The sequence below is a fragment of the Erpetoichthys calabaricus genome, chromosome 2 (genome assembly GCF_900747795.2).
Source record: "Erpetoichthys calabaricus chromosome 2, fErpCal1.3, whole genome shotgun sequence".
Classification (NCBI taxonomy): domain Eukaryota; kingdom Metazoa; phylum Chordata; class Cladistia; order Polypteriformes; family Polypteridae; genus Erpetoichthys; species Erpetoichthys calabaricus.
Window position 1 is genome coordinate 140,612,947 of NC_041395.2, and position 21,615 is coordinate 140,634,561.

At 40.0% G+C, this 21,615-nt stretch overlaps 1 protein-coding gene across 1 annotated transcript in view; it reads left to right on the forward strand.

Annotated features, from left to right (window-relative positions):
- The window catches only part of LOC114645433 (calcium-activated potassium channel subunit beta-3-like), a 32,112-nt gene extending 22,122 nt beyond the window's left edge, over positions 1-9,990 (forward strand). Inside the window, exons 3-4 of the mRNA XM_051923993.1 lie at positions 8,533-8,731; positions 8,894-9,990. Of these exons, the coding sequence (XP_051779953.1) occupies positions 8,533-8,731; positions 8,894-9,295 (601 nt within the window). The 3' untranslated portion in view covers positions 9,296-9,990. The remainder of the gene's footprint in view (positions 1-8,532; positions 8,732-8,893) is intronic.
- Positions 9,991-21,615: the final 11,625 nt, after the last annotated feature.

Here is a 21,615-nt window from a genome sequence, read left to right on the forward strand (position 1 = left end):
AGAGAGTAGGGTCAGTCAAGAAATGGACTTATACTGTCCTGCTGCAAGGACAAACAGCAAAGAGTCTGTCCTGCAGACCTAGATGTGTAAGGGCAAGTTAAGGTTTAGGGCTGCCAGGACATGTGTCTTAGAAAGAGGACTTAAAGTCACATTATTTAGAAGACGAGCTGTTGAGCAGCATTGGAGCTAAGACCCCAGATAAAGGAAAGGTGAATTACACTGGGGATAAGAGGATGTGTCACCCACTTGTTTGGCACAGGAATAATATCAATACAGCCCATATAATACCTATTTAGTCAGATGCAGAGAGGCTGTAGGTTATTTGTTTTAAGTTTGTTTTTTTGTCTCTGTTCATACCCTATTATATTGGATTATTCAAATAAAATGCTGTTCTTGCATGTGAAATGTTTGGCTGTTGAATTCACAATACTTATTTGATTCATTCCCTATGTTTATTCCTGTTTCTCACTAGTTTTTCCACATTAGTATAAGGAGTGAGCCACTATTGCCCCTTTTTCTCTCCCTAATTGCTCAGTCTTTATGGGCCAAGCTGCTGCATGCCAAGTTAGAAATTCATTGACTACCATATATGCTCACGTATAAGTTGGGTCTAGAAACCCGAAAAATTGATCATGAAATCAGGCAACGACTTATACGCCTGTTCAAAAATGCGACACTTTTTTTTTTTTACATCTTCTTGCCTCCTCCAATCTCGCACCAGTTTCTCAAACACATTTAATTTTGTTGCAGCAGTGCAGTTACCAATTTCTTTCACTACTTCAAAGATGTTTAATTAAAACCAGCTTCATATTTTGTTCTGATTGAGAGCTTCATCGTAGATAAGGAATGCTCTTACGATAAAGGTATATGAGGGTGTGAGAAACAAAAAAACACAAAACAGTGCAAACGTCTCTTCGGAACAGTTTGGGTATTACCGTGTGGCCACGTAGGCACAATAGAACGAGAGAGACAGAGAGGTTAGGAGCACGTGCTGATACAGCGCATTGCCGCACCCACATAGAAAAAGAGGCAGTGTGCTCTGTGGTTACTCTGTCAGGTGGGCGTTAGCATATCATAATCTCTTGGACCAATAGTGTGAGTTTTCCGCATTCAACTTATACGACCGACATTATAAAATACTAGAAATTATACTGTAAAATTAAGTCCTGACTAATCCGTGGGAGAACTTATCCGCAAGTATATACAGTACATTTTTTGTATTTGTAGAAAACACTTTGACCCTGTGTTAGGATATAGCAGGTTGGATAATGACTGACTGACTGACTGACTTTGACAATGAAGTTGCTGTTGTCACAGTACTACATGGATAAGATTTAGCAACATACCACTGTATTTCTGCATCATATAAACAGTAGACATATGTATACCAAATGTAGTCGTATCACAGTAGGTCATCAAAATGGACACATGTGAGAAGTGTAAACTAGACTCAAAAATTTGTATGAATTCTTGAACTGTTTATGCCCTGCATGGTTTTAAAGACACAGAGAAGTATAGATGTATGTGGCAAATGTTTTATTTATGTAGTTAGAAGTCCCAGTAAATTTGTACCAGACTTTATTATACTCTCTTCTACCAAAATGCATATTATGCCCATACAGTCTTTTTCTTTTGTCAAATGCACTACTTGGAGAGAGGCCTTGGGTCAAAACAGACAGTTACAAAGAGCCCACTCTTCCACATCACTCATAAGAATCACATTTATTGTCCAGATATGCACACATTCAAGGAATTTGACTCCAGTTTTGGTGACTCTCCAAGTATAAGTTACATAATCAACATACACTCAACTGTTAGTCACACACCTGAGATAAAAAACAAGATAGAGAACGTATACATATATATGCATACAAACTGCAGACAGCAACTAAAAGAAATGCTGAAATAAACACTGAAAAACAAATATTAATAATATGTAAACGGTATTACAAGACCCTGGAAGGCCTGGGGGTGTGATGCACAGCCTGATTAAGCTGAATTAACCACTTGTGGGCTTGATGGCCTGTGGGAAAAAACTGTTCTTCTATCTGCTTGTTTTGGTGTATATTAATCTACTAACCGTGCCCCACGGCTCCGCTCGTGTAGAACTGAAAAAGGACAGTGAGGAGGGCCCTGCCTGGCTCCCCACTCCTGATGTCACGCTTCCCCCTCCCCTCGGCCTGCAGCCTCTGTCTTGGATTAGCACGACTATATCACTCCTGCAAGTGAACTATGATTCTTAGCGCGATGAGAGAAGTCGCAAAATCAATTGGAATGTTCAAGCAAATTATAGAAAAAAAACATCTAAATCAGTTAAGTAGTTCTCTCGTTTGCTAGCTAAGTGGAAGTAAGGAACACGCCCAAGGCTGGTGAGTGAGTGAGGAGGGACCCACCCCACTCTCACTGCCCACTGTGTGTCTCTCGAATTCGCGCAAATAAATCGGTACTGCAAGCGAACTATAATACTATGTGGGAAGTCGCTAAATCAAACAAAATTTTCAAGCAAATTATAGGAAAAAAAAAAAACGATCTAAATCCGTTAAGTAGTTCTCTCATGAAAAGTAGACAGACAGATTTTATATATACAGAGATAACACTTGGCTGATGGAAAAAGTTGTGGCCCGGATGTGAGGGGTCAGTGATGATTCTTCTTGCCCGTTTCATGACTCTGGAATAGTACAGGTCCTGTAGGGGGGGCAGACTGGCACCAATGATATTTTCGGCAGACTGGACTATTCGTAGTAGCCTGTTTTTGTCATGCTTAGTTACTGATCTAAACCATGCTGTTATGGGTGAGCTGAGAACAGACTCGATGACTGCTGTGTACTGTAGAACTGAATCAACAGCTCCTGTGAAAGGTTCATCTTCCTCAGCTGTCGCAGTGACCTCTGTTGCTGTGGCTCATTTTTAGCACCAGTCATGTCACTTCACATTGGCTTCCTCTTTTAAGCTCATATGTTTCCTCAGTCAGTGTTTCATCACAGTTCTTTGACATTTTACTCTTCATGGTAACGACACATTAATTTATGTTTTTACCTACTGTATTTTGCCCCTTGGTTGCATTGAGTAGGTCAGATCTGAAATCTATTAAGTGGTCTTATCATAATAGTAGCAGTGAGCCCTAATGAAACTGTACACTTTCTTGTAACTGCCAGGCACTGGACGAATTAAAGAAGTGACTAAACTAAATAAAATGCAGTATGCAATATAACTTTTATGTAGTTAAGTGTAATAGCAGTGTCTTTAAAGCAACTTTCTCTGTGACCTGTATAATCCACTACACACACAGATGCTCATTACACTCTTGAACTCACTTAATCAAATTTACGGTTGTGTGTTGCCAGAGCACAAGACACAAAGCAGTAAACGCCACGGAGAATCTGACAGTCCAACGCAGCACTGAGTTGTGCACACACACACATACACTCATATTCACAATTAGAATTAGAGATGAGGAAGGAAGACCGATGCGGGCAAGAGAAGCGTGTGCAAATTCCAAATAGACACCGGCCAGGCTTCTGGAGCCCTTCAACACTTGTGTTTTGTTGCCTGTCTTTACCTGTGGTGTGTTCAATTACAAAGTTAAGGTTAAAGACTTATATAGAGGGAATAATTGTAATAAAGATAGAGCTTATTATGTATATTCTTATCAAGATTGTTTATGTGTATTTCCAGATGAAAAAAGATCCAGGGTTTTTATCCACAAGGGTATAGGTACCGGAAGCATAGAAACAGCTGTAAATAGTACATCAGGTATATGATTGGTATTTTCCATTAATTTTAATGACGTTTTGTATGTTATTACATTTATGGCACTGGAGAGTGGAAACACATTGAATGTTGATAGGGCATGCAAGTAAGATACATTAACAGTATGGTTACTATCACCATAGTGAATAAACAGAAGGTGGCCTGCATGTCTATGTGCTGAATGGCAATACTCAATCTCTATGGGTGTCACGTCATCCACCGAGCTCTTCATTTTATAGCTAAGCAGTAGTGAGTCTAGTAGACCCTCAAAAATACATTTGATGTGAAATATTGGTAGTTTTCCCAAACATTCCAGTGCCACAAAAATGACAGCAGTTGTCATGGAAGAAACAGAAACTTTGTGAAGCAGAACGTGAACTATTTTTCTACTGTGGATGTGTTGGTAAGGTTAGGTGCACTTATAGTTTGTCATTGTCTCTCCAACAGGAACTGGGAAAAGAACAAAGTAATTAAAAATGTCCCAATACATGATATGCATGTGGAGTTGCAATCACTACACTATCTAAATCTAATAAAACATTCCAGCTCCATTTTATTTGGCCTGTTGGATCAATCCAGAAATTCTATCACTAAATCATGGAGGTGATTCCGGGAAAAGTCAGAGAGGGTGCATAAAGTAGATTAGGGGATGTTAATTGTTTCTAGTTGTATTTCTTTTAGTTTGCTTGTAATGAGAAGTAAAGCAAAATGACATCTTTTGTTGGCTAACTGAACAGATTACAATAGAGAAGTGTTCGTAGCAGCTCAGACCCCTTCTCCAGGCAAGTTGTAGTACAGAAACTACAGTTTCCTTTGTTTAAATATACTCTCTGAAAGAAACAAAACCTTGAAGTGGGTCATCTTCAATGTCAAAAATGAACACACCTAGCTTTCCTGTCTGTTAGCCTTTATCAGGCCAGGCCTGTAGTTTTGTACAGTTGTAACATTTGAAACAATGTAGAAGTTTGGTTTTCAAAGTTTGTTATAAATATTATTATTTTTCTGATTTTCTTTTTAAATTGGGTATAACTTTATCTCACTGTTAGAAACACTGCATATTACAAAAATACTCATTGGACCAGTGGCAGAGTCAATAAAAATGCCCTACTTGGTGGTCTTGAAATAGGCCAAGCTGTTATTCACTAGTGTCTTGACTGTAGAAGGTCAGCACCTACACCTGAGGTGTATGTAGTGATCCAATGTAGTTGGGCTGCATATTTCTAGTAATTTCTGAATAGCAAAGGTCCAAAGTGATACTTTGTCATGTAAAAAAATAAACTGACAGATTGTAATTATTGAAACCAAGCAGCATGGTGGTCATCAGAGTACAGTTTGCATGTCTCCCCATGTCTGCATTCCTTAGGAGTACTCCCATTTTCCTCCCATTTTGCAATAGTGACGTGCGGTGAGGTTCATGGCTGGTGAGGCAATGACTCCTTCAGAGTCAGATTTACAAATATATGAAATCAGAAGAGTAGCTTATTCACTATTCAATTGGCAGCCAGCATTCACATTGCCTACTGTTTATGTTTCATATCTCATCAGCATTCTTTACACACACATCGGTAAGGTTCATATTTGGCTAAGAAAGAACGTTACATTTATAGCGGAGAGAGAGCGTATTTGCTCTGCACCTTCCATACTGTATGTTCTAAATTTGCCATTGCAATTTCACAATTCATACTCATTCGATACAAATGAAAATACAGAGAAGTGTACAAAAAAAAACTAATTTCAATTTTGACCTTAATTGAAATATTTAGTTGTTTTTAAAAGCTTTTAATTCTGATGCTTTAATCAATTTTAATACAACAACAAAAGGATAACAAGAAAAACAAAAGAATATTTTATTTAAGGTCAAAATTTAGTTTTTAAATATTGGATTGTTTTTTCTTAGTCTGATCCCATTTTTTATAAAATTGAAAACCGTTTATGGTCTTACCTTTATTTGTAAATGAAGTCAATGCGCCTATCCTTCTCCATGAAAATCTCCGTCACTTTCTTGTAAAAGTCCTCCTTATTTTCCTTTAGTTTTAAAAATTTTAATCTTCCATTTTGGCAGTCAGTCAGAACAAAAAATAAAAATAAGCGGAACCACTGTAGTTGGGCTCACATCTGCCCCCTTCAGTGCAGGATGGTACTGTCTGCCTCTCCTTGTGCCTTTTCACTGCGGTTTTATGTCCGATCAGCAAGACTAAATATGTCACACACATTCATTAAAAATATTAGCCAGATTGTGGAAAGTCAGGGTGTATAATAAACGTGTCTGCAAACATTATATTGCCGTCATACAGACAGACAGCAACAAGCCCGCGCCAATTGCATACATCAACCCAGTGTGTGAGGGATAGTGCAGTACGAGGAACCTACAGGAAATGTGCCAATTCAGCGATTTTGACTATAAAATGAACAAAGTTATTGGAATCATACAGAAAACAAACTTATAGCTCAGACCGGTGGACAAATTTATTTTATCATTATCCATCCATCCTTCCATTTTCCAACCCTCTGAATCCAAACACAGGGTCACGGGGGTCTGCTGGAGCCAATCCCAGCCAACACAGGGCACAAGGCAGGAACCAATCCCGGGCAGGGTGACAACCCACCGCAGGACATACACAAACACACCCACACACCAAGCACACACTAGGGCCAATTTAGAATCGCCAATCCACCTAACCAGCATGTCTTTGGACTGTGGGAGGAAACCGGAGCGCCCGGAGGAAACCCACGCAGACACGGGGAGAACATGCAAACTCCACGCAGGGAGGACCCGGGAAGCGAACCCGGGTCTCCTAACTGCGAGACAGCAGCGCTACCACTGCGCCACAGTGATTTTATCATTATTATTTTTTTTTTTAACTTTTCATGATGACAGGTGAGGCTGTATCTCACCTGCCTCCCCTGACCACACATCCCTGTTTCGCAAAGACTTACAAGTTAAATTAATCAACGCTTATAATTGGGCCTTGCAGGAGAGTGGGTGTGTGCATGAGCAGACCTAACAATGGACTGGTACCCCATCCTGCCTAACAACTGATGTAGTCCTGAAGCGCACATGGCCCGATAGTCATGTGAAAGAGACATTAAGATTTAATTTTTTAACACAATCTCATTGACATAGTGGCTTTATGCCTGCTTGATAGTTGGAGATATGCCACTATTGCCTGTTGAGCAGAAATCACACATTCCCTCTTTTATTTCTAAGCAATGAATAATAATTTGTACTCAGCCATGTTCCTGTGACATATATGGTCTGTCACGATCTATTGTAAATTGATCCAGCAATGCAATTTGGCCAGCCTAATTATTAGGCTACCAGAATACTTGTAGTACATATTCAGGGTTGTGCTTCTGCACATATTGTATACTCCCTATCAAAATCGGAACCTGAGCATCACATGGGTCTCATAAGTGGGCCATCTGTCCTTCTGGTTTTCTTGAAGGGAAAATATGTTTGATGCTTTGCTGGAAAAAGAAGTTTATATTTGTTTGCTCTCTAATCAAGACTGACGCTCTAAGTCTATAAATCAAAAAGTATTTGCAAGTGTAACTGAGAGAGCTATGTATAGCTTTTTGATCGCTCAGTAAAACACATAGAACAAACATAAACAATAAGAACAAGTGAGCCATATGTGGAACGCTGACATGGATTGTCATTGTTTTTCAATCTGGGGTTGTGATGTGCTGGCTTGGCATTAAAAACAAAGTAGGCAATATTCAGAATAGAAGAATTGTCAGGTACTTCCTGTAGGAAAATGAACATTAGTTATTAACAGAGGATAGCTAGTGCAGGTATGTAAGTAGCAAACTAGCAAATCATTCAGAGGTTAATACTTTTGCAACATTACATTACATCAGCATACTACTCTATCAAACAAAGGATAACAACATAATACAAAAACTTTCATTGAAATAAGTCCAAAGAAAATTAAAAATGCAAAGAAAAAAAAAGGTTTTAACCCTCACCCAAGAGAAAAAGAAAAAATGATACAATACAGAAAAAAACATTTTAAATATAATTAAACAATTAATAGCATAATAGAGTCAATCATGGGCCCATCATACTTATTCTAAAATTATATTAATGAATTGTTGCCATATTTTAAAAATGTTTTGGGCATAAGAGAGAATTTGATTTTTTCTAATTTGAGATGATGTAGAATCTCACTTTCCCATTGAATTATAAAAAGTGGGTTTATGCAGCATTTTTATTCTTCATGTTGTATTTGGAAGAAATGACAAATTCCTTGTTAAGTTATAACGTTAAAACAATTCAAAGAACTTTATGCTATAACTAGAGTGCTCTATCTAGGGCATATGCTGAGTAGTGTGTGTGTACAGATGGTCTTCACACCTCCAAAAGACATTATCAGCTCTAAACGCTTTGCCAAGAAGAACAGCTAAGTTCATCACAGAACTGACTACTCTGAAAGGCTAACAGAATTCCACTTCCTCTATGCAGTGTGAGGACCTAATCTGGTTCTCAAACACCTGGACGAAATACTGGGGCAACTTGGAAAGTAAGCTTGACGCACTGAATGATCTCCTTCAGTTTGGCTTTCTTGCTTGCTCGATGTTTGGCGATAACCTTTGCATGCTTTGGATAGTTGTTACTGCTTAACTACATTGGTACTTTAGAGCAAATCCTTGAACCTCTTTACCCTGTAATCAAAATTCAATAATTATTGAACCTCTTGTACTGGGAAATTATCATCCAGACAGAACTCTGTCTATTAAATGAAGCAGAATGAACAAGTTGATGATTGTACATTTCCTCAGTATTTTTAGTGAGAAGTCAAACTGTACGGTGATGAGAGCCGACATCCTTGAAGACTGGATTGAATGTTCGTTTATGTGTGGGGTTGACTGCCGAGGACAAGCCAAGTATCCCTGCCTCCAGGTCTTTGTGAACCTTTCCCACACAAGACGGAAGGTCCTACTGCACTATAATGATGAAGCTATTCAGTTAAACCCAAAGGTAATCCATTTGCAGTACATCCATTTTCTTAAAATGAATACTCTGATCATCAACTAAAGGCTTATATTTGGTGTTCTCTTTCCGCATACATTGTATTCTTACTACAAAAAGCTTGACAAATATCAGCCACTAATATACTGTATCATATTTCTGTTGTTTCAGTGCTTCTACATCCCAAAATGCTTGAGAGATAGAAACGAACTACTGAGCGAAGCAGAGAAAATAAAGCGTTCGTTGCACCACTCAAATGGCTCAGTCTTCCCTTGCTACTATAACCCAGAAAAAAAGCCAGAAGATGCCATCATGTTTAGGAAGTACGACACCACAATGGTGTTCCACTGCTTGTTTTGGCCTACTCTGATGTTGATTGGGGGGGCGCTGATCGTTGGAATGGTCAAGCTCACACAGCACCTCTCACAGATGTGCGCCGAGTTTTCAGCGGCCCAAGAGGAGACGCAAGCCCTCACGCCATCTTCAGAAGACTCAATGGAGAGCAGGCCTAGGAGGCTGGACAAAATTTTGCGTTGGAGGCCTAAACAGATGCAACATGCCCCCCTTTCCTGAAGTAGCCATGTTGCTTTGTTGATTTATTATTAACTGGTTGCTTAGTGTTTGGAAACCACTTTTGGGGATAAATTATTTTGTTCAAACAATGCTACCGGACTTTAGAAGCACAATGAGTTAGATAACTGACTAATTTTATCTTGCTTTTAGTGGTGTTTAAAGTTTGGAAAAATACTGAAACATACTTACACTCTGTGGGATGGCATGATGGATCAATGGTTAACTCTGCTGCTTCACAAATCCATGCTGGTCATAGTTCACATGAGTTTTCTTCTCTCACATCCCAAAACTCTGGTCCCGTGGAAGTGTGCTCATTCGATGGATATCCTGGGTTGATTCCTGCCTTGCACCTCAGGCTGGTGGGCTATCCAGGCCCATGCAATCCTAAACTGGATTTGGCAGGTTTGAGAATGTTACGTTCTCTGTCCGCTTTCTTTCACTTTTTAAAATTCAGAGTTGTAGACACCACACTCTGCTCTATCAAGTGATAGAAGTTGCCACAGAGACAGCAAAAGATTGTTTTTATTCTTCTTAACAGCATCCTAATATCTTGTTATTTTTATACAAGTATCCTAGTATTGTTCTGCTTTATATTTTAAGCTTTGTAAAAAAAAAACATTTTTGTTAGTACTTTATTCTAAGGTTTATAAAGATTTGCCTAAAACCTGTGTATCTTTAGCAATACACTGTTCTCACTGTTATGATTTATAATTATAACACAACAAATATCAGGATCCTAGGACCAGCAGAGAAAATACAATTGTGTTTGGGATTCCCATTCGTCAATCATCTACTTTTCGATAAAATAACGACAGAAATATTCTAAAACAAGCTTTAAGCTGTCATACTCCTCCAGAAGCTCTTTGCTGCTATAGAAGCTGTGACACCAAACCCTGCCACTCTTCTGATGTCCCGACATGTCTAAGAGGAAGAACATCACTTTGGCATTGGCATGGGCCTTTTCGACTATTTAATGGTAGTTAGGTGTTCTGATCTTGGTTTGTTCGTGCTTTGGCTTTTCTCGATCTGGCTATTGGCCTGACCTTTGCTCTGACTCTGCTTCAGCTGCATATCACCAAATTACTTTTTATTTCTACTATATGATTCCTTACTAGGTGGCCAGCTTTATACCATGAGAATTTATTCCTCCTTTCACAAACTAGTGTTAATATTTCTAATAAATATGAGAGAACTCAAGATAATGAATTGGATTAGCAAGGAAAATGAGAAAACGTGACAGTTATTACAGAGATGGAATGAGGTTGGGGAGAGGGGGTATGGGAGGTAATGTGTAGACTGCTGTTGCTTACGTTTTCAAAGTTTTTTTTTTTGAATAAGGTAAGATCAATTCCAGCAAATGTTCATTTGTATATGAAATTATTGAATCGAATGCAGAAAACTGTAGATCTGACAGAACACAATGTCTTCTCAACTTTTATTTATCAAGCATCTCAGAATTACTCCAAGGGATTGCACTAAACGCCTGACTAGGGTTAAGAATATGTCCTACCTCAGTCTAGGACATGAGGAGTATGTATGAAGCGTCTTACACCTACTCCTGTACACATTTGAGAATGATGTCCCAGCAAAGAGTAGGCATCCACATTTGAGAATGAATGACATCACAATTTTACAGCAACCTGAGCCACAACCCGGCACTCATGAAGGCATTTTGTAGTTTCCATGGAAATCATGATGGTGTTTTGTAGCATTCTGATATACTAAGGCTTTTCCACAATAATAAACTAAGCTGAATGTAATTGTTGACACTTTACAACACCATCAACAATAATACAGTAATGAGCACTGAGATAGAAAGACCTAGGCACACACACACACTGAATGTGAGTTAAGCCCGATAACAGGCAAGTTTATTTAACAGTGAATGATCCACAACAGTACTTCCAGATGAATCAACTTCTCTCTGTTGTGGAACACCTCGTAAAAGAATAGTTACTGAAACTCTAGCCATGGCTGTTTTTGCGCGGTTTCTGAAGTCACATACATTCTTCCAGTCTTCTTGGTCATCTTCCAGAGCCATTTGCTGCACCTCTAGAGTGAATCTCACTAAACAGTTAGGTCCATAAGTATTTGGACTGTGATACAATTTTCATGATTTTGTGTGCCACCGCAATGGATTTGAAATGAAGCAATCAAGATGTGATCGAAATATAGACTTGGTTTTTGAATTTAAGGTGTTCAACAAAAACATTGTATGAGCCATTTAAAAAAGACTAGGCACTTTTATACATGGTCCCCACTTTTTCAGAGGCTCAAAAGTATTTGGACAAACTAACATAATGAATATGAGTATCGAATTCTGTTTCTGCATATGGATGATGGAATGACAATAAAGATCCTTGATATAGCAATAATTTTCAATACTTGGTTGAAAATCCTTTACAGTCAATGATTGCTCGAAGTTTGGACCCCATGGCCTTCTCCAAGAGCTGGGTTTCCACCTTAGTGATACTTTTCAAGGCCTTCATTGCAGCTGCCTTCAGTTGCTTCTTGTTAGTTGGACTTTCTGCCATCGGTTTTCTCTTCAGCAAGTGAAATGCATGTCCAGTTGGGTTGAGATCAGTTGACTGACTTAGTCATTGAAGAATATTTCACTTCTTTGCCTTGAAAAGCATTTGGGTTGTTTTCGCCATATGTTTTGGCTCATTGTCCATCTGTACTGTGAAATGTCGTCCTATCAGTTTTGCAGCATTTGGCTGAAGCGGAGTAGACAGCATAACCCCGCACACTTCAGAATTCATCCTGCTACTTCTGACAGGAGTTATATCTATATATCTATATATATCTATATATCTCTCTCTCTCTCTATATATATATATATATATATATATATATATATATATATATATAAAGGAGAGTTGGGATCCGAGAGACTGTGTTTGTGGAGGGATGGAGAGTTAAGGCGGGTGTTGGAGTCACGTGATCATCTCCCCTCCCATTCACCTCATTTCATTCACTTCATTTTTCTCCGAGCTGAGCTCCACAGCTGACGCAGTCTTGCCATTCTTTTTCCTTAGTGTTTAGTCGTTTTTCCTTTACTGATTTACTGTTTAGTAGACGCGCTACTTACTGAATAGTATTTTTTCCTTTAGTGTTTCTACTTAGTGTTTCTTAGTGTTTAGTAGATGCGGTATGCAAAAGGAGAGTTGGGGTCCGAGAGACTGTCTTTGTGTGTTTGTGGAGGGATGGAGAGTTAAGGGGGGTGCGGGAGTCACGTGATCATCTCCCCTCCCATTCACCTCATTTCATTCACTACATTTCGCTCCGAGCTGAGTTCCGCAGCTGACGCGGTCTTGCCGTTCTTGATTTGCTTTTCACATGGCCAACTATACGTTGCATGCTCAAGAGTAAGCTCAGCGCACAGCTTGGTCATATTACAACCAGAGGGGCGAACTGCCAACATGGTGTACAAAGAGATCCTTAACAAATAATTATTGGTATATTTTCCCTCAGTTTATTATTTTAAATTTTAAAGCAGTACTTCGCCGCTGCGAAGCGCGGGTATTTTGCTAGTCATTAATAAACACCAGTGACCCACTTCCATTGGCAGTTGTGTATGCCTATGCCATAACATTGCTCCCACCATGTTTCACAGATGATGTGGTATGCTCCAGATAATTAGCTGTTCCTTCTCTTCTTCATTCTCTTATTCTTCAGCATTCTAGTACATATTGATCTTAATTTCATTTGTTGAAAAGAACCTGTTCCAAACTGAACTGTTTTTTTAACAATATTTTCTGGCGAAGTCTAATCTGTCCTTCCTATGCTTGAGGATTACCAGTGGTTTGCAACTTGTGGTAAAGCCTCTGTTCTTACCTTCATGAAGTCTTCTCTTGATTGTAGACTTTGGTAATGATAGATCCCGTGGAGTGTTCTCGGTTTGGCTAAATGTTGTGAAGGGGTTCTTCTTCACCAAGGACAGAATTCTACAATCATCCAGCACAGATATATTCTTTGGTTTTTCACACCTTCTGGTGTTGCTGAGCTCACCAGTGTGTTCCTTCTTTTTAAGAATGTACCAAATGGTTGATTTGACCACTCATGTTTCTGCTCTAAGAGGTTTGTTTCATTTTCCCAGCCTAATGATGGCCTGTTTTTACTTGCATGGACAGCTCTTTGGACCTCATATTGAGAGTTCACAGCGACAGCTTTCAAATGCAAATCCCACACTTGGAATCCATTGCAGACCTTCTATCTGCTTAATAGTTAATGAAATAATGAGGGACCTGCTCACACCTGGCTTTGGAACAGCTTGTCAGTCAAATGTCTGAATACTTTTAAGTACCTGAAAATGGAGGACTATGTATAAAAATGGCTCATGTGATATTTCTGCTAAAACATTTTAATTAATGCTGAAAGCCTACACTTCAATCATGTAATTATTTCTTCATTTCAAATCCATTGTGGTGGCAAATAGAGACAAAATAATGAAAATTGTGTCACTGCCCAAATACTTATGGACATGACTGTATCTTCTGTGAGCGTCTATTTATCCAGTGCCTCAGGAATCTGCACCTGCCTTCTTGAACCTTTCTGGGCTTGTAAAGTGTAATACGCGAATGTCCCAGGGGTTTGTAGAATGCAAACCTCAGTGTACCTGTGTGACATTTCACTGTCATCAACTGCCCAGCCCTACCTATCTTCACAGTAACATGCTGACTACTATAGAGTACAGTTTGCATCCATGTCCACCTGTGTGAAGATACTGTAATGTCGCTTGTGATTCACATATGTCTGTTTATCCACACTTGGGACAATGATCTTTATGTGTGTGCCATCAATCACATCAATGACTGAAGAAAAAACAGGAATTTGCATGACTGCAGCTTGCTTTAACATTACCTCATGTGGAGTGTTGGGGAAATGTATTAATCTGTGTATTACCTTGTGTATTGTAAGGTGCAAAACGTGAAAAATGGTACCAACACTTTAATTTTGGCTGACAGCGCATGGCTTCTCCACATGGATGACAGTGATCACATGATGCAGTAGATTTGTTATCAATTTTATATTGAAGGAATAATATTGGTATCTTTTTATGAGTTTATTCCTGTGCTGCATTTCCAAATCATTTCCTGGAATATAAGTGCCGATCTTTAACTGAACGCCATCTTCTAGCAGATCCTAATAAGTTAGGGCAGCTCACCAGCTCTCATAAATCCCGGAGAATTTAAGAACAGTTTCCTAAATGAGAAAAATTGATAAAATGCTTTTACTCCTAAGAGTAGAACGAAATGTATGATATCTCTAAGCCAGTTACGACTGTTTTCCTGCTCTGAGCCACTTGATAAATACGTGCATTGGTTTATAATTGCTTACTAAAAACCTTAAATTACAATGTTAAAAGGGTTCATTTACAAGTAGTACAAGTCACAGTGAAAAGTAGCCTTTTCACCTTTTGTTTTAATCAGCCACAGGGGATGCACAAACCAGTGTGTTTCTTTGTGCCAGTCCCAAGCCCGGATAAATGGGGAGGGTTACGTCAGGAAGGGCATCCAGTGTAAAATTTTGCCAAATCAATACGCGGACAACAATACAAACTTCCATACTGGATCGGTTGAGCCCCGGGTTAACAACGACCGCCATCAGTACTGTTAGCCAACAGGTTGCTGGCGGAAATTGGGCTACTTTTGGTCGAAGAAGAAGAAGAAGAGGGGGAGACGTGCCCGGAGGTAGGAGGACAAGAGAAAAGCAAAGAGAGTGGAATTGAGGGTAGGAACTTTGAATGTTGGCAGTATGACTGCTAAGGGGAGAGAGTTAGCAGATATGATGGCGAGAAGGAAGGTTGATATATTGTGCGTGCAAGAGACTAAATGGAAGGGGAGTACAGCCAGGTGGATTGGAGGTGGATTCAAATTGTTCTATCATGGTGTGGATATGAGAAGAAATGGGGTAGGAGTTATTCTGAAGGAACAGTATGTCAAGAGTGTTTTGGAGGTGAAAAGAGTGTCAGGCAGAGAAATGATTATGAAACTGGAAATTGGAGATGTGATGATGAATGTTGTTACTGCATATGCACTGCACGTTGGGTGTGTAATGGATGAGAAAGAAGATTTCTGGAGTGAGTTGGATGAAGTGATGAACAGTGTATCCAAGGGACAGAATGTGGTGATTGGAGTGGATTTCAATGGGAATGTTGGTGAAGGGAACAGTGGAGACGAGGAGGTGATGGGTAGGTATGTTGTCAAGGAGAGGAATGAAGAAAGTCAGAGGATAGTGGATTTTGCCAAAAGGATGGACATGGCTCTGGTGAATATGTATTTTAAGAAGAGGGAGGAATATAGGGTGACGTACAAGAGTGGTGGAAGATGCACACAGGTAGACTACATCCTATGCAGAAGAGCTGATCTGAAGGAGATTGAAGACTGCAAAGTGGTGGCAGAGGAAAGTGTAGTTCAGCAGCATAGGATGGTGGTCTGTAGGATGACGCTGGAGATCAAGAAGAGGAAGAGACTGGGGGCAGAGCCAAGGATCAAATGGTGAAAGTTTAAAAAGGAAGATTGCAAGGTTGAGTTTAGGGAGGAGGTGAGACAGGCACTGAGTGGCAGTGAAGAGTTACCAGACAGCTGGGAAGTTACAGCAGATGTAGTAAGGGTGACAGCAAGAAGGGTGCTTGGTGTGACATCTGGACAGAGGAAGGAGGAAAAGGAAACCTGGTGGTGGAATGAGGAAATACAGGAGAGTATACAGAGGAAGAGGATGGCAAAGAAGAAGTGGGATAGTCAGAGAGATGCAGAAAGTAGACAAGAGTACAAGGAGATAAGTCACAAGGTGAAGAGAGAGGTGGCGAAGGCTAAAGAAAAGGCATATGAGAAGTTGTATGAGAGGTTGGACACTAAGGAGGGGGAAAATAACCTGCACCGATTGGCTAGACAGAGGGACCGAGCTGGGAAAGATATGCAGCAGGTTAGGGTGATAAAGGATAAAGATGGAAACATACTCTCAAGCGAGGAGAGTGTGTTGATCAGATGGAAAGAGAACTTTGAGAGGCTGATGAATGAAGAGAACGAGAGACAGAAGAGGTTGGATGATGTGGAGATAGTGAATCAGGAAGTGCAACGGATTAGCAAGGAGGAAGTAAGGACAGCTATGAAGAGGATGAAAAATGGAAAGGCCGTTGGTCCAGATGACACACCTATGGAAGCATGGAGGTGTTTAGGAGAGATGGCAGTGGAGTTTTTAACCAGATTGTTTAATGGAATCTTGGAAAGTGAGAGGATGTCTGAGGAGTGAAGAAGTATACTGGTGCCGATATTTAAGTATAAGGGGGATGTGCAGGACTGAAGTAACTACTGGGAAATAAAATTGATACACCACAGCATGAAGTTATGGGAAAGAGTAGTGGGAGCTAGGCTAAGAAGTGAGGTGATGATTAGTGAGCAGCAGTATGGTTTCATGCCAAGAAAGAGCACCACAGGTGCAATGTTTTGCTCTGAGGATGTTGATGGAGAAGTTTAGATAAGGCCAGAAGGAGTTGCATTACGTCTTTGTGGACCTGGAGAAAGCATATGAGTTGCACAAGCGTCTTTGTGGACCTCAAGAGGGGCTGTGGTATTGTATGAGGAACTCAGGAGTGGTAGAGAAGTATGTAAGAGTTGTACAGGATATATACGAGGGAAGTGTGACAGTGGTGAGGTCTGCGGTAGGAGTGACAGATGCATTCAAGTTGGAGGTGGGATTACATCAGGGATCGGCTCTGAGCCCTTTCTTATTTGCAATGGTGGTGGACAGGTTGACAGACGAGATTACACAGGAGTCCCCGTGGACTATGATGTTTGCTGATGACATTGTGATCTGTAGAGAGAGTAGGGGGCAGGTTGAGACCCTGGAGAGGTGGAGATATGCTCTAGAGAGGAGAGGAATGAAAGTCAGTAGGAACAAGACAGAAAACGTGTGTAAATGAGCGGGAGGTCAGTGGAATGGTGAGGATGCAGGGAGTAGAGTTGGCGAAGGTGGATGAGTTTAAATACTTGGGATCAACAGTACAGAGTAACGGGGATTGTGGAAGAGAGGTGAAAAAGAGTGCAGGTAGGGTGGAATGGGTGGAGAAGAGTGTCAGGAGTAATTTGTAACAGACGGGTACCAGCAAGAGTGAAAGGGAAGGTCTACAGGATGGTAGTGAGACCAGCTATGTTATATGGGTTGGAGACGGTGGCACTGACCAGAAAGCAGAAGACAGAACTGGAGGTAGCAGAGTTAAAGATGCTAAGATTCGAACTGGGTGTGATGAGGATGGATAAGATTAGAAATGAGTACATTAGAGGGTCAGCTCAAGTTGGACGGTTGGGAGACAAAGTCAGAGAGGTGAGATTGCATTCGTTTGGACATGTGCAGAGGAGAGATGCTGGGTATATTGGGAGAAGGATGTTAATGATAGAGCTGCCAGGGAAGAGGAAAAGAGGAAGGCCTAAGCGAAGGTTTATGGATGTGGTGAGAGTGGACATGCAGGTGATGGGTGTGACAGAGCAAGATGCAGAGGACAGAAATACAGTGGAACCTCGGTTCACGACCATAATTTGTTCCAAAACTCTGGTCGTAAACCGATTTGGTCGTGAACCGAACCAATTTCCCCCATAGGACTGTATGTAAATACAATTAATCCGTTCCAGACCATACGAACTGTATGTAAATATATATTTTTTTTAATTTTTAAGCACAAATATAGTTAATTATACCATAGAATGCACAGCGTAATAGTAAACTAAATGTAAAAACATTGAATAACACTGAGAAAACCTTGAACAACAGAGAAAACTAACACTGCAATAGTTTGCGCTATAGTGCTAGGAACTGCTCGCTAAAAACACTTTTTTTAATGAGTTTTAAGCACAGGGGAAAAAATTTACATTTGAAAAATCTGTAATTTAATAAACCACCAAGAAAAGTAACATTGCAACAATGCAGGCTACGAACCATCACTGTAAACAACTGAAAACAAAAACAAGCCTTCTCTACCTTATGCATCCCTCCCTCTCTCGCTCTCTTTTTTGCGAACCTGGAGCGCCTGTGTGTGTGCGCGTGCCTCTCTCTTGCGCTCCTGTGTGTGTGGGTCCGTCTCTCTCTGGCTCTGCCTATGTGTGTGCGCGGCTCTCTCTTTCTCGTGTGTGTGGCTCTCTGTCTCTCTCTCTCTGTCTGTCTGTCTCTCTCTCGCTACACAGCAAATGCACAGGGAGAGACTGAACATGTACAAACCGAAAGGGAACCTGGCTTGTTCGTATACTGAGTGTGTGGTCGTGAACCGAGGCAAAAGTTTGGCGAACTTTTTGGTCATAAACCGAGTTGTACGTGTACCGAGACGTTCGTGAACCGAGGTTCCACTGTATATGGATGGATGGATGATCCGCTGTGGCAGCCCCTAATGGGAGCAGCCAAAAGAAGAAGTGTTAATTTGTGTAGAATATCAGAAGTTAAATGAATATTTGCAAAAAGATCCTTGTTTGCGAGATAATTGAATGTATCATTTAACTGCTCGTCTCTGAATCAGTGGTTCGTAAACTCAGTTATGGGCCAACCCCACCCCCATGGCTAAAGGTATTTTTCTACAATATGTCTGTTATTTTACCTTAAACTGATCTCATGTAATTTCTCTTGTTTTTCAGCATTTAAAAAAAAAAATGTTGCGAGTGCAAACAATTTTCAAACCACGTGTGACATAATTGAGTTTTTATGTAGCACATGCAGCAGTTGCTGTTCCCTGCCTTTCACTTTCTTTGAGGTTGTGCGCTATCAAAGTTTCCTGTTGCTCTTCGCTTGCTTACTCACATATGCTTTTTCGCTTAAAACACCAAAGAAAGGTTATCCTTGTTTTATCCAACTCCAAATGATATTCAACAAATATTGATGTCATTTCCAGGTAAATGTCTATGTTCTGTTTAAGGGACCAGTTTAAGCAATTTCTTATGGTGCAGCTCACTTGGCTTGTTGACACTCAATAGCAGTGGATCCCCAGGGCCAAGTTTGAGAATCCCTGGTTTAGACTGTTGTTTGGTCTCCAGTTTGTAGTGACATATCAATGTTTCATTCCCATTTATTAAACAGTGGCTTGAGATTCTGACTGGAATATTAGATGTAGTGATGTTCATTTCAGGAGTTAACAGTCTGGAAACCCATTGTACTCAGGCTTTGGTCAAGTTTACAGGTTAATGGATTCTGGACTCAAATGATCTATGATTACACCTTATAACAACTGCTACCTCACAGATTGTCATTTTTAAAGCACTTACCATTTTTCTGTAGTGGCAACATTTTCTTCTTTTGTCCAAATCACAGACATTTTGGTAGATGGTGACAATGGGAATGAATTTTAGAAAGCATGTTGTCCTTTTTTGTGGCATTGGACTTCAGCAGGAGAAAGTTGGATTGACCTTTACTGTTTTCACTTTACATGCTTCCACTGGGATTTATCATTAGAAAACAATGTTAATTTTCACTTGTACACAGATTATACCTTTCTTTTAAACTAAATGATGTGTTTCCGATGTCATCCTTCATTAGATGTGTTAGTGAGTTAAAGGAGTGGATGGATGAGAACGGCTTGTCTTTGAACACAGATAAAACAGAGATGTTAATTATTGGAGGGAATAATGCTGATCGCAAGAATATTTTTTCATCGCCGGTAGTTTTACTGAATAAGCCTACAATCTAATAATGATAATACATTCTATTTCTATAGCGCCTTTCCCATGCTCTAGGCATTATCTTTGACACTAGCATGTCAACTATCAAAAACGTTCTTAAAAAATTAATGGAATGGAAAATGAAACTTTTTTTAAATATGCAGGATACTGAGAAATTAATTCTTGCATTTATTTCTATTGGAATTCACTACTGCAAAAGCGGTGTTCACTGGATGTTCAAATTGTACTTTTTACAGCATTCAGTTCATCCAAAATGCTGCTGTAAGAATTATTACAAGAACAAGAAAATACAAACACATAACTCCAGCTCTCAAGTCCTTAACTGGCTCCCAGTTAAGTTTAAGGCCGATTTCAAAATCCTTCTTTTAACATATAAAGCCTTAAAAAACCAAGGCCCTGCTTACCTATCTGAACTTATGACTTATAAACCAGAACATAATAATTCTTTGCATACATTAAGATCTCAAGATGCTGGTCTGCTTATAATTCCAAGGATTAATAAAATAACAGTGGGAGGCCGAGCTTTTATTTACAGGGCCTGAAAGCTGTGGAATGGTCTGCCTGCTACTATAAGAGATGCTCTTTCACTTTCAGCTTTTAACTCCCGGCTGACGATTCACTGCTTCAGCTTACCATACCCTGAGTAGAGCTGCTGATTAACTGTGCATACTGCATCTGTGTTGTTAGCCATAAGCACAAAAACATATGTAAAATGAGATTTATAAACCGTTATTAATGCTTGCCTATTCTGTTTCTTATCCCTGTACTCACTACTGCCATGTTGTTTGCCTGCCTATGGAAAAGTCCTCTCTGGAATCATCAGGTAGAAGGGTCCTTTCATTAGACTGGCCGGTCCAGCACTGACTCAATTGCGGCATGGCCAGTAGGGGGGAAAACAACTTACTGGCAGAGGTCTCCAGGACTCTGAGAAAATCTGTATCCTCATATGTGATAGTTCTGTATTTAGTGAGTAATATAATCAATTCTTGCATCTTGCTTTGTAGTTTGTACTATCATTACTATTGGATTGTATTTGAGGTGGTGATGATGGATTGGCCATCTATCTCTGTTAAGACAGTTACTTGTGTTCTGATTTGTGTATTGTATTTACCCCATCTTTTGACACCAACTGCATGGCTAACCTACCCAGAAAGGGGTCTCTCTCTGAATTGCCTTTCCCAAGATTTCTTCTGTTTTGTTTTTTCTTGTTTTAGGGAGTAAAGTCTTGGAGGTCATTAAATGGCCTGTTAAAGCCCATTGTATAGCTCAAAATCGCACAAGGAGTGCCACAAGAAATAAATTGTTGGGAGGCAAATTATTGGGGAAGTTTAAATATTTTGGGATCTTGTCCACAAATGAGGGGAAAACAGATGGTGAGATTGACAGATTGTTGCAGCAAATGAAGTTAAGTGGGCGCTATACCAACTTATAGATGTACTAGTCAATCTAGGTACCTACCATCACCTATGATGATGAGCTTTGGGTAATGACTGAAAGGATGAGATTGTAGGTACAAGCAGCTTAAATGAGCTTTCTCAACAAGGTGGATGGGCTCTCCCTTAGAAACAGGGTAAGAAGTGCAGACATCCAGGAGAGGCTTGGAATAGTGTTGAGACAAGCCAATTGAGGTGGCTTAGACATTTGATCGATGCCCCCTTGGAT